This window comes from Protopterus annectens, chromosome 6.part0 (genome assembly GCF_019279795.1).
Source record: "Protopterus annectens isolate FY-2018-M chromosome 6.part0, PAN1.0, whole genome shotgun sequence".
NCBI classification, from domain to species: domain Eukaryota; kingdom Metazoa; phylum Chordata; order Ceratodontiformes; family Protopteridae; genus Protopterus; species Protopterus annectens.
In genome coordinates, this window is record NC_056737.1 from 1,323,219,456 (window position 1) to 1,323,237,741 (window position 18,286).

At 41.4% G+C, this 18,286-nt stretch overlaps 1 protein-coding gene across 13 annotated transcripts in view; it reads right to left on the reverse strand.

The window, feature by feature from the left end:
* Nucleotides 1-18,286, reverse strand: part of NEB (nebulin) — a 619,289-nt gene that overhangs the window by 80,464 nt on the left and 520,539 nt on the right. For 8 of the 13 annotated variants that reach the window (XM_044074886.1, XM_044074893.1, XM_044074887.1 and 5 more), the window contains 3 exons: nucleotides 8,791-8,895; nucleotides 8,341-8,445; nucleotides 7,402-7,494 (listed from right to left, as the gene is read on the reverse strand). In XM_044074886.1, coding sequence (XP_043930821.1) covers nucleotides 7,402-7,494; nucleotides 8,341-8,445; nucleotides 8,791-8,895 — 303 coding nt within the window. The remainder of the gene's footprint in view (nucleotides 1-7,401; nucleotides 7,495-8,340; nucleotides 8,446-8,790; nucleotides 8,896-18,286) is intronic. The other 5 variants (XM_044074889.1, XM_044074896.1, XM_044074894.1 and 2 more) reach the window with 2 other exon arrangements.

Consider the following 18,286-nt stretch of genomic DNA (forward strand, 5'->3'; position numbering starts at 1 on the left):
GATACCACTGAAGGAGGTGAGGGAGTTCAAGCCAGCCCAGTTCAGCAAGTGAGAGACAGTGGTGACTACGGTAGGATGCCCCTGTGGCGAATTTTGCGATTTTGTTGTAGCAGGTCTCTGGCTTGTTTAGATAACATTGCCTTAGGTTGGTATATACTGGAGAGGCATAAAGTAGGGTGGAGATAAGGTGGGAATTTGCTATTGAAATCTTTGCTGCTTTGGTGAGAATTTGTTTATTTCTGTATAACGCTCCTAGTTTTTTGTGGACTTTTTATGGTCATGGATATGTGAATGTCAAATTTTAGTTTATTGTCTATTTCCACTCCTAGCAATTTGGTGTGTTCAGTTGGGTATATAGTGGTGTTGTCTTTGCTGTGATGTTAAAGTGAGAGTTGTTCTGAGTATGTTTGGTGGGTTGGAAGATGAGTAGTTTAGTTTTGTTTGGGTTGAGTATTAATTGGGCATCGGATAACCATGTTTCAACAGAGGAAAAGGCTTCCTGTGTGACTTGTTGCAGTTTGGGTAGGGACTGGGCTGAGCAGATGATGGTAGAGTCATCTGCGTATTGGATGAGTGTGCCATGTTTGGTGGCAGAGGCTAGATTATTGGTGTAAACAGAGAAAAGTAGGGTCCAAGGATGGATCCTTGGGGAACCCCTATGGAGACAGGTAGTTGGGGAGATATGTCATTCTGCCATACAACGGATTGTTGGCGGTCAGACAGGTAACTCTGAAACCAGTTGCTGACTGATTGTGAGAAGGATAGGTTATTGAGGACAGAGATAAGTTGTTTGTGTGGGACCATGTCAAATGCTTTAGATAGGTCTAGGAAAGTAGCAGAGGAGAGATAGCCATTGTTTTAATGCTGAAGGATAGTGTTAGTAAAGGAGAGTAAGGCAGTGGTGGTGCTATGGTTTGGTCGGAAACCATGCTGAGTACTGGAAAGGAGGTTGTTAGTAAGGAGGTAGTCTGAGACCTGAGAGTGTATGCATCTCTAGTATTTTGGAGAGTGGAGAGAGAATAGCTATGGGGGTAATTGGTTAGTTCTGCAGAGGGTCCGCTTTTGTGGAGGGAAATTATATGTGAGACTTTCCACAATGTGGGAACGTAACTTTCTGACAGAGATCGGTTAATCAAGATGGATACTGGGTAGGCCAGAGCATCAGCTGCGATTTGTAGGTATTCACTTGGGAGGTTGTCTGCTGCTAATTTGGTGGGTTTAAGTTTAGTTAAGAGTTTTTTTATGTTGGAGGTAGGTACAGGAGAAAAAGAGAAGGCAGTGGGGAGATTACTAGTTGAAGGTGTGGGTTGGACAGGAGGGGGGTTGTGGTGTTTAGCTAGTGATAGTATGGTTTGGGTGAAGTGTGTTGAATGAGGTAGCAATATTTTCTGAGGAGTGAGGGATGTTAGGAGGAGGGGTACTGACTTTACCTGGGTGGAGGATGGAGTTTATGGAGGATGGAGTTTATGGAGGACCAGAATTGTTTGGGGCTGTGTTGTGAGGAGTCTAGGGCAGACTGTTAGTATTGGAATTTGTCCTGTTTTATTAGCTTTTGACTCTATTGTAGTTCTAGGAATTTCTGTCTAGCTGAGGGGGGTTTTGGTTTTGCACCAGTGCTCCCAGGCTTTATCCCTGTTTTTCATTTCTGACTTAGTGGTTTTCTGTAGCCATGGGGAGAGTTGTGCTTTGGTTCTGGAAAATCTTATGGGGCATGGTAATTAAGGATGTTCAGGAAGGTAGTATTAAAAGATTCAACTGCGTCATCTAGACGCAATATATATATATATATATATATATATATATATATATATATATATATATATATATATATACATTATATATTATATATATATATATATATATATATATATATATATATATATATATATATACATACATATACATTTAGATTGTTAATTATAAAAGTCATGTAGTACACAGAACGTAATGATTACTTTGAAACTGGGAAAAGGCAAATTTTCTATGCACGTCTCTGTTGATAAAGAGGCATATAACAATTTTTGTTACGTACAGCTTAGAGCTGTTATAATTGAATTTTTTTTTTTTGCTCGAGCATATAGCGCGTCCACTGCAGAATAGCACAGAGAACCTAAAACAGCTATAAAAAGCTGTAAAACAATTCTCACTGCCAAACAAAAGGCAGACAGAATTGTTTAGCAGCTTTAAAAACTGTTAGACACTGCGGTGGTGGTGCTGCGGTATTGCTGTCGGCTGACAGTAAGACGTTGTCCCGTTCGATTCTCAGCTAGAGCGTTTTCTGTTTGCAGACATGCATGAATGGGTGTACCTTCATTGAAGGTTGTGCGTCAGGGCTGGCAACTCGGCAAGTAAAAATCTACTGCCAATCATTAGCGGACTGGAGTTCCGCTGTGGTGACCTCTAACCGGGAAAAGCCGAAAGACACAACAAAAAAAGCCTGTCATAGGGACACCTCTTATGCCTGCTCTCTGTGTGGTAGCACTCGGTATTTTATAGCTTTTCATGGCTGTAAAATGCTTGATGCTCTTTCATTTTCGTCGTGGTAACCTGCAGTACATCAGAGCAGCTAAGGCTGGGTGTACTACAATTATGACAGGGTCTCTTCAATCATAACTAAGCACTTACATGTTTTTGACACACAAGTTAAAATTCACCTCTCACAATTTGGCTCTATGGTGTCAGGGATGGATTCCTGATTGGGACTCAAATGACTGGGATTCTGTGAGGAGACAGCCTTCGTCTTCAGCCCATTGCATGCCTGCCCACTCCCTACGCCTTACTGGGTGCATGTGAAAGGTCCATGAAACTAAGAAGAAAAACTTCAAACCACCCTTGATATCATTCTGAATAATGACCCCTCCCAGTCCACCCTAACCAGGTGATGGGGAAGGAATGACCTGATTGGCTGTGGTGATGACTAATGATTCAGAGACAGTGGGTTCAAAGAGTGAAAAAAAAAAAGATCCACATCTTGAGCATCACTCATGAAGTGAACATCATGACTTCCATATTTCAGACACATAATGACTTAACAGTGATTGGAGGTGTGTTTATAATGCTCACTGGCATGATACTGCATGTATAATGCCGCCTAGTCTTTATATTAATGCCTGTGTGTAATACTACTGTGCTTTTATATTATTGTCTGTGTATATTGCTGCTGCTCTACTTTTATGTTACTGGCGGTATAAAATGTTACTATGCTTATTCCATTTTTTTCTGTATTTTTGGTCACCTAAGACAATGAGCAGTAGCCCTAGAGGGCCAACCCAATCAACAAAATGTTGCTAATTAAAATAAATATTAATAGGGCCCCTAAGAGTAATTATAATCTATATACTACTGATTACCCCCCCCCAAAAAAAAATGATTATAGCATCAAAATATTTTCCTGGAATTAAATGCACATTGAAATTATTTCTATACAGAATGCGCCATTTTTTTTACCTGGGATAAGCATTATCACAAATGCAGTAGACTTTTTCTATAGGAATGAGTGGTGGGAAATCCTACGTTTTTCACATGGGATGGTGACTACACAGCTGTATTACAGTAACACTGTCACTGATTTCTGAGTTAGCCAATCTCCTTCTGTCAGAAGTTATCAGCTACTGCCATATAACGTTACCCTTGTGTGCTTCATCCTAGCTTTTTTTCACATATGTGATAAATACATGCTTATGTTCTTCCACAATGTATTAACGGTTCCCTATCAGAAGCCTGAAACACTATAAGCCTGAAAATCAAAATCCTGAAAACTATAGACTGAAAGTTCAAAATCCTGAAAGACCAAAATCCTGAAACTCAAAATCCTGAAAACACAAAATGGACATACTGACGTCATTGTGGCTTTGCTATTGTTAACCCTGTGGTGTTGGGTCATGCGTCAGGGTAAGTGTGTTGGTTTTATGTTAGGGTTAGGGGTGGTTTAAGTGAGTTAGGGTTAGGGCGCAGGTTAGGCATGTATGCAATAGTGACAAATATTGGGGTTGGGGCGGTTTAAGTGAGTTAGGGTTAGGGCGCGGGTCAGGTGAGTGTGTAGGGTTAGGGTTAGGGTCAGGGTCAGTTGGTAGATATTAGTGTCTTTATAGTGACATATTAGCATTATTTGTGTTTTCAGGATTTTGATTTTCAGGCTTATAGTGTTTCAGGCTTCTGATAGGGAACCGTATTAACTCTTGTCCAATGTTTGCATTCTGATGACTTGGTCAATTGTCCAACTGCTGTAGATTGTGACATTATAATCTCCCTTCACCATAATCTCAATATGTCACAGATCTAATTTTGATGTAGTTGTACCATTTGTTCCACATGTTGTGGTTCAGATAATTGTTCCTTTACAACATTTTATTTCGGTAGTAAATTACCATGCCTTCCAAGTGTTTTACGTACATTCCCCTCTGTCTATCCACAGACAATTTACAGAGAGCTTGTTTATGCGTGTAAGTGATTCTTTATGCTAATTTTCATCTTCACATTCTTGTCTAGCAGAAAGCGATGTTTTCATTTTTGTTACGTATTTTGCATAACCTAGAGGTCAGTTTGTTTACGGTCTACTATTTCAAGTGCAGTTTCCTAGAGTCCTATAAAACAGACACCCGAGTACCCTGCAAGACCTTATTGTAATTAAAATGCTAAACATCCACTAAGCAAACTGCTACCAGGTCATAGCTTTCATACAACATAATATGATGATGTGGTAGTTTTACTACAGATAAATCTCACAGTCACTGCCTAATGTTTTGATTTACAAATCCTTAATTTTCAGTTTAGATTAAAGTTTGACTTCTATGTGCAATAACTGCATTTTGTTAAATAGCAACATGTATCCTACATGACTTGTTATTATCTTAAACATGTCCTTCCACAGGTGACAGGATGGATATATTTGAGCATTTTATGATGAAACCAAGATGGCAAATACATTTTGTGGTCACTACAGTATGGGATGTATTTTGTCTTCATTTAATTGACGGTGGTTAGAATTTACTGATACTGTACTGCAAGTGGTTTTGAGGGCTATTTGTATAATAGCTCAAAATGTGGATATAACGAGAAAATCAAAACAGGATCGACAGTTTACTTTGTTAGTATTCAACTGCCTGTTCACCATACAGGTTACCGTTCCACATTCTGCTGTGTTACAACCTCAAAGTTTGTTATTTTAGCATTCTCTGCAGAAAGGCACAAATACTGTGCGATGTCACAGGTGTTTTTTTCCACTTCTGTTGATTTGGCTGTTTGCATGTTGCTGAAATGTTCCAGCAGCTAGTCTCTTTCAGACATATAATTTTATCCCATTTTATGTCTGTTCTGTGCATAGTTTTTACCATCTGCATTACACCTGTAAGTTACTGTCTTACTGTCTTTCTGGAATAAAGGGAACATCCTATCATTGAGTACAATGCTCTATTTGGTATGTACCTAACCAGGCATATCCAGCAATTGGAACATCCACAGAGAATAAAAGGCATAAGTAACATGTCATGTGCAGACTGCCCCAAGGCCCTATACCTGTATTCTGTCTCCTACAGACTGTTGAGGGGAGATCTATGCTTGGCATACATGGGATTGACAGACCCCACTCTGATGGACCTCCTGCATATCTGCAAAACAAACAGCACCAGAATTACCCATTCTAAAGACTTAAACCTTGCCTGTAATATCCCAGAGACTACCCCTTCTCTGGAACAGACTCTCCATCCATGTGAAGCAGAGTTCCTCCCTAACCCAATTTAAGTGTAACTTGGAGAATTTGATGGGGCACAGGAAATTCATCAATGGCTTGGCACCTGTGTCTCCAATGGATACAGGCAGCCTGTAAATGATTAATTTTCCCAGGACCCTGTAAGTGTTTCACCTCCCAGGACCCTGCTTACACTTATCAAGGGTACCAGAACTTGTCAGAGATTTGGGATGCATGGCTAGGCTTAAAAAGGCCCTTGTGGTCATTAGCTTAGTATACTCCTATGAACCTACCTTTGTATTATGCTCTGCTATACAATGAGGATTTATTACTTCACAAACACATGCCATCTCTTAGTTTTACCATGAGCTCACTGTGCTCCATCCATAGTTTGCATCGAAACATAAGTACACACACACACGCACATGCACACGCACACGCACACGCACACACACACACACACACACACACACACAGACACAGACACACACAGGTACACACACACACACACACACACACACACACACACACACACACACACACACACACACACACTTTACTAACACAAGGTTGAAGCCCACAATTTGGAAATGCATGATCCCAGTAACATAATATAGAAGACCACAATGCCAAACTTATGGACTTGCTCCCCTTGTAGGACCCATGATAGCACTTGTTCTTGGGCTTACACTGGAAGTGATATCCAGTATTCAAAAATTTTAGACATTGTGGTCATCGGCATTCTGGTCTTTTGTATTAATGTTACTAGGATAATGCATTTCAGGACTGTGGGTTTCAACACTGTGATATTTTGTGTGCATATATATATATATATATATATATATATATATATATATATATATATATATATATATATGTGTGTGTGTGTGTGTGTGTGTGTGTTTATACATCTGTATATAGATAAATATATATAGATGTATATATACACACACACACACACACGCACACACACACACACACACACACACACACACACACACACACACACACACACACACACACACACACACACACACTGTATGTATGTGAAACAATTACACCGTTCCTCAGTAGTTCTAAAAAGGCAGTTAGCATTGTTGATGCCTTGGAAAAATTATCTTTATTTTTTTCAGATTACAAATTGGAAAACTGACTAACTGTTCATATACTTTTAACAGCTGGAAGACTGACAATAATTTTAACCTAGTGGTTTGATTCATATGTCAATGGAAAGCAATAACTGTTTATTTTGGCAGAAAAAAAAGAAATTATCAGTTTGCACGCATTAGAAGTGGTTAGCTCAAATGTTTCTTAAGAAACCTGAACACTCTGGAAAAAGCGTGAAGAGCTTTATTGGTAAGTGATGTCATTAACTCCTTGAAATAAATAAGAGAAGTTTAGATGTTAGAAATCATAGTCCACATTGGAATAGTACAGAGGTGAACTAACCCAAATTTCCCAAAACTGGGCATAGCTACCATGCCCTGCAAAATTATGATCATTCTTGGCAGAATAACTTTACCATCTTCCCTTCTCTGATCTCTCACTTATTTCCCTTTCAGACCTTGGAAAACAGAAACAGCTTACCCCTGTACACTCACAAATTTCAATATTTCAAAATCTTGTTAAGTTTTATTAGCTGTGTGATATGTTAAATGCAGGTAGTGATAGGAATATGTTAGCTGGGAGGAGAGGTACACACAAAGTAAATATACCGAGCTAATCGCCTCCTGTGTACGTTTAACTCTCTCCATCTCGGGTGTTTGTTTAAGAGGCGTTCCTGTTCCAACATCTTCTTTGTATAATATCTTAATGTTCAGAATCAAGACAGAAGAGTTATGCATGACAATACAGAACTTCACTACACAATACAAGACTACACTATCCACCGTTTAATATAATGTAGTACAAAACCACAATGTTAAACAGTGTAAGGATTACCACAAACACGTATCCACACATACACACCTATGGTACCAGAGTCCTTCTTAAGTAACATAATTTTTGCTATTTTTCTATACCGTGCCATAGGCTTTTTGATTAGAATACCAGATAAACACTTAACACTAACTGATCATATAATTGCCATGATCACACAGACAAGACAAGAAACAGGCAGGCAGTACACACACACTGTATTATGGTTATTTCTGAAATAAAAAAAGCAGGACTGGTTTACTTATGTATGAGCAAAATACAACTCATTAAGGAAATCACAAACGCTAGTTGATTAAGATAGCAGGAAACCTTATACTAAATGTTAGAGTAAATAGATTAACTAGTTGCAGAGATTACATTTATTATAGTTAATTAATTAACCACCCAAGCATTAGATGGCATATTAGTGTACTACATGATATTATTGGGTTCATTATATCAGCATTTATGTAAAGGATAAGTCCATATCTTATAGGTATCAGTGGTTAAACTGATAGCTCATCTATCATAATATGCTTGTCTCTAATATGCAGATCCACTGCATTTGCCAGAAAGTGCTTCTAATAACTTTTATAAATAATTAACTTCAGTCTGTTTATAAAGTGTTGCATGATAGGAAAAATGAGTTAGTCTGCTGTTAAAAATATATTAAATAAGTAAAAATTAGACTAGCATAATAATGTGGGAAGCAATACAAATGAGCAAAATAAATATACCACGCTGAAATTCTTTTGATTCTCTTTAACACGCAGTATTTCTGGCGTGTCTTTTACCACTGTTACTTTCCCTTTAGTGATTTTAAGGTCAGACTGGTACTGAAGCTATAAGAAAAAATAAAAATAAGGGAGTTAAAATATCATTAAAACAGTCTTTGTTGTTTGTTTTTTTTTGGTTGAAATCCTCAGGCGATAAAAAATAAAATAAAAGAAGAAAACAGTTCATTCCAGTCGTGGCCTGGAGACTGTAGGTCTGTGCTCAATGACAAATAACTTAGACAACATTATCGGAAATATTTTTGGGGAAGTCTAAACCAAAATACAATGCTCAAAGACAAACACAGTGCATAAAAAGTATTCTGAGAAATACTTTTCTGGAAGACAACATCATACATACATAATCTGAAAACGTGGCCAACAGGTGGAACGACAAGGCATGCAAATACTTACAGTACTGAAATTTCTCTGGTTCTCTCTTACTCTCTGCATTTCAGGTGTGTCTAGCACAGGTACATAATGGGACATAGTTCTCTCAGCCTCTTCTTTGTACTTTTTCTGCAAATACAGGAGAATACAATAATCAGTACATGTACTTGTTGAATTCTTATAGTAAAACAGAGTGTGTAAATGCAATAGATACTATGGACAAATTCTTAGGAGTGACAGAATAAAATGGAGTGTTGTGAAGGTGTTTCATTCTGCCAGGTGAATAGCGGATTTGTGAGCTGATAATGAAGTGAGGTGATTGCATGAGGAATAGAGAGAATGTCCATAAATTCTGACATTGTAAATACCCCACAGGGTGATAATCTTTAGCAAAGCCTCTAATACTGTGCTAGAAAAGAAGAATGTTAATAAATTCGGAGTTACTTAGCAGTCAGATGGGAAGGCAGAATCCAAGTTTTAGCAAGCCGATGAAGAACAGTTAAAGGATAATGGTTAACAGCACTTGAAAGGGTCAAGGGAAAAAATATGAGTACTTCAGTACTAACTGACAGGAACGGCTTAATAAAGTACCTTCTTCGGGAACCTGTTGTAATTCTAAGGACTACAACAGGGATCATAGGACCTGAAAGACATTTGTTTCAAGAACTGGCCAAGTACATATATACTATGAATAGTGTGTGTGTGTGTGTGTTTGTGTGTGTGTGTGTGTGTGTGTGTGTGTGTGTGTGTGTGTGTGTGTGTGTGTGTGTGTGTGGGGGGGGGGGGGGGGTATAATTCAAATGGTAGAATGCATATTTAGTAGAAAGATTTTTTTAGCTGTAAAAATAGAGAATACACAAATGAGTGAATACTCATTTGAGTGAATCAGAAATGGTTGAATTTAGTTTTATATAATGTAGGTAAGCAAAAGTGTGCAGGAAAATTAATGTTTGAATGAAAAAGTGGTAATTTTGAAGTGCAAGGCTGTGTTATAGCAGTTGCTGTGAATTTGGAAGTGTTCACAGATTAGGGTTAGTTTAACTGTTAGGTAAGTGGATAAAGTCAGCATTTTGCAAATTTTGTGTTGTTTGTATTGTGTGTCCTTTTGCCTTGTTTACAGATACTGCTAGGGAAAAGGTTTTAGTACTGTCATGTGTAGGGTTAGGGTTAGGGACAGGGTCAGCAGTAGGATTACAGTTAGAGTTAGTACATGTGAGCAAGATGGTGGAGGAGTGAGCTCTTTAGGCCTTATCTGTCAGGAAATTCCAGGTGCTAGTTTGAGTATAATTTGGGGTTCTAGTTAGCTGGTGGTTTTGTGAATTTGTAGTAAAAAAGAAATCTTTGATCTAAGTGATCTGTCTGATTGATGTCAGAACATTAGGAGTTATGTTAGGTTGAGGCCTTTTTTGTAGAAATCTGTGGGTAACTTGATTTGAGAGTGTTGCATATTATTACTCAAGTTAAATCATATTAACTTATTTTGGATGAATCACTGGAGAGTATTATGTGCACAAACAGACAAGTAAGAAAGTGACTGGGAAAGGAATAGAGAAGTAACTAAAAAGACTTTATTCAGTCTGACAAAAGAAGAGAAGACGTGCCTTTATGGCTCTTATAGAAACAGTAAGCAGTACTTTGGAGGAACTACACACTTAACTCTACTGATTTTGTTAGGAAATGGGACAGCATCACAGAACTGAGTGGTCATGACAATAGTGTGATTGCTTTGGTGGCATAAGCCAGGGAACCTTGTTGGCTAGGCTTACGTAGGCCCTTGGGTCGATAGCCTAGTACCTACTTATGAACCTATGAAGATAGGCATAGTAGATAGCTAGGCAGTACTAGGCATGTCACTTTTAGTTCACTTAGTTTATTGAAAAATTCAGTGTCACAGCCTGGTGAAATTCCTTCAAGGTAACTGCATACTGGCTGTCCATCAGCATGGTAGCACAGAGCAGTGGTCTTGTCAGTCAACCTTCATCTACTTCTGTGGGTGTGTTACACAGAAATGGGCAGAAGAAACGTTCTTGATTTGAGACAGTGTCCCACACCCAAGAGTGGGCGAGAGAGAGAGCGAAGGTAAAAAATTGGAGAAAATGAAAGGTAAGTCATTAAAATGATTAAAAGCACAGAGTAGCAGCTGGAGATGAATTGTCTTCATACAAGAGCAGATTATATTTGTGTTGGAATTTTGTTAAGTCTGGAAAGCAAGGCCAAATGTTTTGCAGATGGACACCAAGACTAAACTGATCTTGAAAGGCACACTAAGGACCAGATTCAGAAACAGCTACCACCAGTGGTAGCCCTAACATGGGCCCACTGCAGTGATCCTACACAGCCTGTAGGACCTTTGTGGTAGACAGCTACCTCAGCCAAACTATATGTTAATGAGGCATTCTAGGCGAGTGGCCTGTGCTAATTAGCCATGTGCCTGCAGGAAGGCATTTATGCAGACAAGTTAACTAGGTTCATAGGTTCATAGGTGTTTACTAGCTAACGATCATAAGGGCCTTTTTAAGCCTAGCCATGCATCCCAAATCTCTGACAAGTTCTGATACCCTTGATAAGTATAAGCATGGGCCTGGGAGATGAACCAGTTACAGGTTACCTGTGTCCATTAGAGACATAGGTACCAAACCAGGGATGACTTTCCGATTTCCCATCCAGTTGTCTAAGTTGTACTTGAATTGGTTTAGGGAGGGACTCTGCTTCACATGGATGGGGAGCCTGTTCCATAGACGAGGTAGTCTCTGGGATATATACCTATCTCTCCAACAGGTCCTATTTATATCATAGGCAAGGTTTAAGTCTTTAGAACGGGTAAATTTAGTGCTGTTTGTTTTGTGGAAACTTTTGTAAACAAAAACTTAATTTTGTTTACAAAATAAGGGATCTGCCATATGAGTGATTATTATATACACACCACTGGAATTTTGAGAAACAACAAAACAACTGGGAAACAAACACAGTAATCACTTTATTGTGGGTTAAGTGCTTTCGTCAGACACATATCCAACTTATTCCGAACAAATTGCATTCAAAACACATCTGCCTTAAATACAATAGTATCACATGACTTCATTAATCTTCTGTTGATTAACCCTTGAAATACCAAAACATATCAAATTGTGTTTAAATTCATAAAAGTACACATTTCTTCACATCTAAATCTATAAAAAAACATTTCAAAACACTGAAAAATAGCTCCTAAAAACATCACACAGACTATGTTTAAAATCAACTTACCCAGTATCTTCATGCCTATAACAATTATAGTTAAAAATTAATTCCCTACTCCTAAAACATTTATAAAGCTAACTCACCTTTTAATTTTAATATACTACTTAAAGAGGTGGTTTCATTAAGGCCAGGGGATTCAGTGGCATTACATTTCAACTGCCATTTTAATTCTTTATATTCCAAGTACAAATCCAATAGTCCTCCCCTCTGGCCAAGATTAACTTTATCTGTAGCAGTGTATTAAAAAGTATAGGATGGGTTACTTTTTATATATTTTGCTAGTGCATTCCTATCATCACCCTTTGCTATGTTGTATTGATGTTAATAGATTCTAATTCTAAATTTGTTTTTAGTTTTACCAATATAGAAGCACTCACATTGCTGGCATTTAGCAACATGCACTAATCCTGTGCTGTGACAGTTGAACCTGTGTCCTTGTTTTATAACACCTCATTCTGATACGACCACTTCAGTTCCTTCTATAATAAACTTACATTGATTGCAGTGCCCACATTTATTCATACGCCCGCTGATGGTCCCTTAAGTGGTCTCTCAATAATAGATTTGAAACACATATCCTTTTTATAAACAACAACATGGTTTTGTCCCACTCTATTCATATATTCCTCATCCACTCTAAAAAATGTTCCAATTGTGGTCTATTATGTTCTTAATTGTTTGGAAATGTAAATTGTACTGTAAGATGAGGGCCTTTTGAAAGTTCTTAGTGTTGCTTGTAGTAGATGTATCCTCTATCACGTGTCCCCTTATCCATGCCTATTAAAGGCACAAAGTGACCTCCTTGTCTCTTCCTTACAACTTCATCAAATATTCTATCTAGAAACATGTCAGGGTAACGTCTAATGTTAAGTTGTCTATCTCGCCTTCATTCTTGCTGGTTGGGTTCGGAGCCGATCCTCGGCTCCAACTCGGCCATCTTCAAAAGCTTGAGAGATGCTAACTGGCTCAAGGCCCCCCTATATCCCATGATGCCTGGCGCTAGATACCCCGATTTCATTTGCCGCTTCTGCTGCGAGGTTGTTCTACTTGCTCAGGTCATATAAAACTTTATTATTATTGTATTTTCCTTGTCAAAACTGTCAGTTTTAGTGTAGAATTAGTCGTTAGATTAGACTGTTGTATTGTAGTTAGTTTAGTTTCCGATTACTTCTCCCCAAGAAACTAGTTTAAGTTAGAGAGTTTCCCCTCCCCCCTTCTCTCCCTTTCCTTACCTCAGAAAGGTTTTCCGTTTTAGTTAGAGGGTAACCTTTTCTTTCCATCTTCCTTTAAAAAAAAAAAAAAAATATATATATATATATATATATATATATATATATATATATATATATATATAATAATTTCCTTAGTATCACTGTTAGTGTTTAGTGATAGTTATCTATAGTTTGTAGTACTGCTTGTAATTTTTTGGTTGTAGTAACTGTAGTCTGCATTTTTTTTAGGGTTAGTACTTAACCTTCTGTGTGTGTTTCTTGTCCTTGGTTTTTCTTCCAGGATGTCCAAGGATCTTAAACCATCCGGATTCAAGAAGTGTGACTCATGCTGTCAGAAGATGTCTCTGACAGATGGTCACACTTATTGTGTTTATTGTCTGGGCGCCGTGCACCTGCATGACTCTTGCTCGATTTGCCATGCTTTCAGTCCAAGAGTCCTGCAGGAGTGCAAAAATAAATTGATTCTGAGGGGTTTGCTTAAACCTCAAGATTCACCGGCAAAGGCTCAGCCCGTGAAATCTTCCAGGCCACCTAAACCTTCGGCTCCCATTTCGGAGCCGTCGTTGGGTGAAGCCATACAATCCATCTCGGCTCCAGCTGGAACCGATGTTCCTCCCTCCCAGTCGGCTCCGACATGTTCCTCGGAGCCGTTTGAGAGTCGAAAAAGATCCAGGTCTCCTTCTCTGGAGTCGATACGTTCGGCTCCGAAGTCGCCACTGCTCCATTCTGAGCGTAGTCATCGCTCATCCCACTCTTCTCGGTCCTCTATACTTTCGGACCATGACTTGGAAAGAGTGGTCAGTAGGCTGTTAAAATCGCAGGCCCTAGCTAAAATGTTGTCCAGCCCCCCTCATTAGGTGTCGGCTCCATCCACTGTAGATATTCCTCCTCCGACTCATCCTATGAGCTCGGAGCCGGAGTTCGTTGGGGTCCGAGTTGTGGAACCGTCGGCTCCGATACCCCCTCTGGTTCCATCATCGGCTCCGATCCCTTCCATGATACCTTCCCTGGAGGGATCTGGGCGCCGAGACTCCCTCGTCGGCTCCGAGGGCGAGTGGCATCAGACCCTTGTCCGACCCCGCTCTCCCCCTCGGGGCTTCGGCTCAGGTGAGCTCGGCTCCCACATCTGCCTTGGAGCCGTCCCCCTCCATGCGGGGAGGGGTTCTGGTTTCTTCAGAACTGGAGCCCTCTCTGCGTCCAGGCAGGGACGCCTTCGAGGTGATGAGGAGTGTACTGGCCCCCGAGTCAATCCCACGATCGACCCCATCGGCTCCTTCCCCCAGGGTGCCTGCATCAGCCTCTGCCCCTCTTCCAGACCCCAAGTGTGGGGATCCAGCACTCCAGGACACCCCCTTGGGTGTATCTTCCTCTTCTGAGGCCTCCCCTGATCATTTAGAGGAACCACCCTGCAAAAGGAAATGCAAGAGGAAGCATGTTGACTCCCCCGAGTCTATCACATCGGATACCGACTTAGAGTCAGAAGGGTCCCCAAGATCCCCCTCTGAAGATATCTCCTTTTCAGACATCCTTGAGATGCTTAGACAGAGGGGGAACTGGACTGCCCTAAGCCCTTTCAAGGATGGGGTCATCAACTTTCCTCTTGAAACGTTCTTCATTAGCACTCTTCAAGAAAAATCTTGATGAGTGGATGGGAAATAGGAAATACAACCTGGGGATCACTTCATTGTCTCTGCTCGTCAGTGGCACAGGAAAATACTTTCTTGGGGGGCATAAGCCAGGGAACCTTGTTGGCTAGGATTGCGTAGGCCCTTGGGCCGATAGCCTAGTACCTTCCTATGAACCTATGAACCTATGAGTCGGTATTCCTGGACGCGTTTGGATCCCAACCTTCCACCTCCTGCGTGTCCTCCGCCTTTCGACCCACTGATGTCTGTGGTGGCTTGAAGGCATGGATGGCTCCAGACACAGTGGAACTGACCCTAGAAGACCTACCAAATTCATTACTGCACCGCAGGACAAACAGTTCTTGACCAAAGATGTCCCCGTTGATGCCATGGTGGTAGTGGCAGCCACAAAGAAGGAGTTGGCTGAAACTTCTTCATCTGTCCACCCCCTAACAAGGAGTCCAGGATGATGGACAGATATGGGAAGCAGATGTTCTCTTCAGCGACCTTTTCCATGCGGTCCCTGAATTACCTGTGCCACTTTACCCATCTTCAGAGGGATCTCCTGAAAGAGCTTGGAGATACCCTTCAAGATCCATCAGCTGAGGGGGCCCAGGCTAAGGCAGCCTCCCAGCTGGCAACTCTTAATTCAGTGGTAAACTCCTCCATGAGGCTCATTTCATATGTAGCCAATGGTGCGAGTAGAGCCACAGGCACAGGCGTGGCCCTAAGGAAGCACGCTTGGATGCGGCTATGTTACTTTGAGGAACCTTTCAGTGCATCCTTCACCAACACCCCTTTTGATGGTTCCTCTCTTTTTGGATCACAGGTGAAGGATACCCTTACCAGGTGTGAGCAGGAAGGCAAGACTCTCTCTGCCGTAGGAGTCCATTTTTCCACTCCTTCCAGGCCATATCCTAAGGGTCAGAAGAGTGGAAAAATGTGGTTCTGGAAATCCCAAGGAGCCTTGCCGGACACACGTGGTGAGTTCCCATCCAGGGGCAGAGGAGGGAACATTAACAGACATTGCCCTCGTGGCAGAGAGGGTCTGCAAAATCAGGGCAGCAGAGAATCTTTCTCTGAGAAGCCCTTCCAGCATCCCTGAAGGGTTGCCTGGCTGCCCACCTCTGGAGGCAGTCGGGGGAAGATTATCGCTGTACCCAAGAGCCTGGCGAGACATAACACAAGACAAATGGGTACAGTCCGTCATATCCAGAGGCTACAGAATTCCCTTCATTCGTGCCCCCTTAAGATCAAACAAGTCCCTTCCAGATGTTCCACCCAATCTAAGGGACCAAGCAGTTCAAGAAGTCTCAAAACTGCTAAGAAAAAGGGCCATCCAGCAAGTCCCAGCATACCAACAAGGATCCAGAATTTACTCAAGGTTCTTTTTGGTACCAAAAAAGACAGGGGACTGGAGACCCATTCTGGATCTCAGCAGACTGAACAGGTCTGTACAAAGAACGAAGTTCTGGATGGTCACGCTACAGTCCATTTTGCCCTTCCTGGGTCAGGATAATTGGATGTGCTCTATAGATCTTCAGGATGTGTACTACCACATCAAAATGGACAGACACTCCAGAAGATTCCTTTGCTTCCGGCTGGGAGCCAGCCATTATCAGTTCAGAGCTCTGCCCTTTGATCTCACCACAGCCCCCAGGGTGTTTACCAAATGTATGGCAGTAGTTACCGCTCACCTGAGATGGCAAGGATTCCAGGTGTTTCCATATCTCGACGACTGGCTCCTCACTGCTACCACCAGACATCAACTTCTGCGAGCCAGAGACTGCACTATCGACACTTGCTCCAGGCTACGTATCACAATAAATTTTGAAAAGTCTGAATTGTCGCCCTGTCAATCTAGCACCTTTATAGGCACAAATTTAAATACCAAAGACATGTTAGCGAGCCTCCCACCAGACAGGGTGTTAGTGATTCGTCAGCATGTGAAGATTTTATTAGCATGCAAAAGAATTCAAGCCAGGTTTGTCCTTCAAACTCTGGGTCTCATGGCAGCAGCGATTGTACTTGTCCCTGTAGCTCGTTTTCACATGAGGATTCTCCAGTGGCTTCTTTTCACCCAATGGTCCTTCCAGCAGCTTCCCATGTCTTACATGATTATGATCACACAAGCATGCAAGAAGCACCTTGAGCGGTGGATGGTCTCCACATCAGTGCTCCACGGCAGACCATTTGTTCTCCCCCTCCAGTTACTACGGTGACCATGGATGCCTCCCTGATCGGGTGTGGGGGGGGGGGCATTATCAGGGCAGAACAGTCCAAGGCACCTGGCAACCTCACAAGTACCATCTACACATAAATGTCTTGGAGATGAGGGCCATGCTCTTAGCATTGCAGGCTCTTCAGGACTCTCTTCCTACCGGGACCATTGCAATTCAAACAGACAATATGTCTGTAGTGTGGTACATCAACAAGCAGGGTGGAACCAGGTCCTACCCCCTATGTCGAGAAGCACTCAGACTCTGGCAGTGGGCGATCTCTTCCCAACGGTTTCTGATTGCAATGCACATCCCTGGGAGGTCCAACATCATAGCAGACAGACTGAGCAGAGCAATTCTCATGCCTCACGAGTGGTCTCTGAACCAGGTAGTTGTGGACCAAATCTTCCGCAAATGGGGCCAACCTTGCTGTGACCTTTTTGCAACTCCCTTCAACAGCAAGTGCAGCAATTTCTTCTCTCTCCTTCCACTTCCCGGGAACTCCCCCAGAGATGCTCTAGTCCACAATTGGCCTCAGGGACTTCTTTATGCATTCCCTCCTTTTCCCCTTATCCCGAAGCTAATTCAGAAAGCTACCGTATTGGGCTGCAAAATGATCCTCATTGCTCCTTACTGGCCTCGACAAATATGGTTCCCATTCCTGCATCACTATCTTCTCGAGCAGCCTTGGACTCTGGACCTAGTTCCAGATCTCCTGATTCATCAATCGGGCGGGCTGCACCAATCCCTATGCTCTCTCCAGCTCACGGCTTGGTTGCTCCACTTCCAACTTTAGCCAGGCTTCCAGATATCTCCCTCCAGCGCAAAATCATTTTGTCATCACACAAGTTCACGACTAGAAAAACTTACGCTAGTAAGTGGAAACGTTTTTCTTCCTGGAAGAGGCTAAAAGTATAGACCCCTTTTCAGCCCCTGTACACTACATTTTGAAATTTCTTGCAGAACTCTTCCATGCTGGGTCTGCTTCCACTACAATTAGAGTTCAGTTAGCTGCAATTTCAAATTTTCACTTTGGCCTGTCTGAAAACAATATCATGTCTCATAAGCTGTGTAAAGCCTTTCTCAAAGGAACCACTCTGCTCAGGCCCCCAGTGAGAGATCCTCCACCACCGTGGGATCTAAATTTGATTTTAGCTTCTCTAATTTTGCCCCCTTTTGAACCTGCAGCTTCTTGTTCATTGAA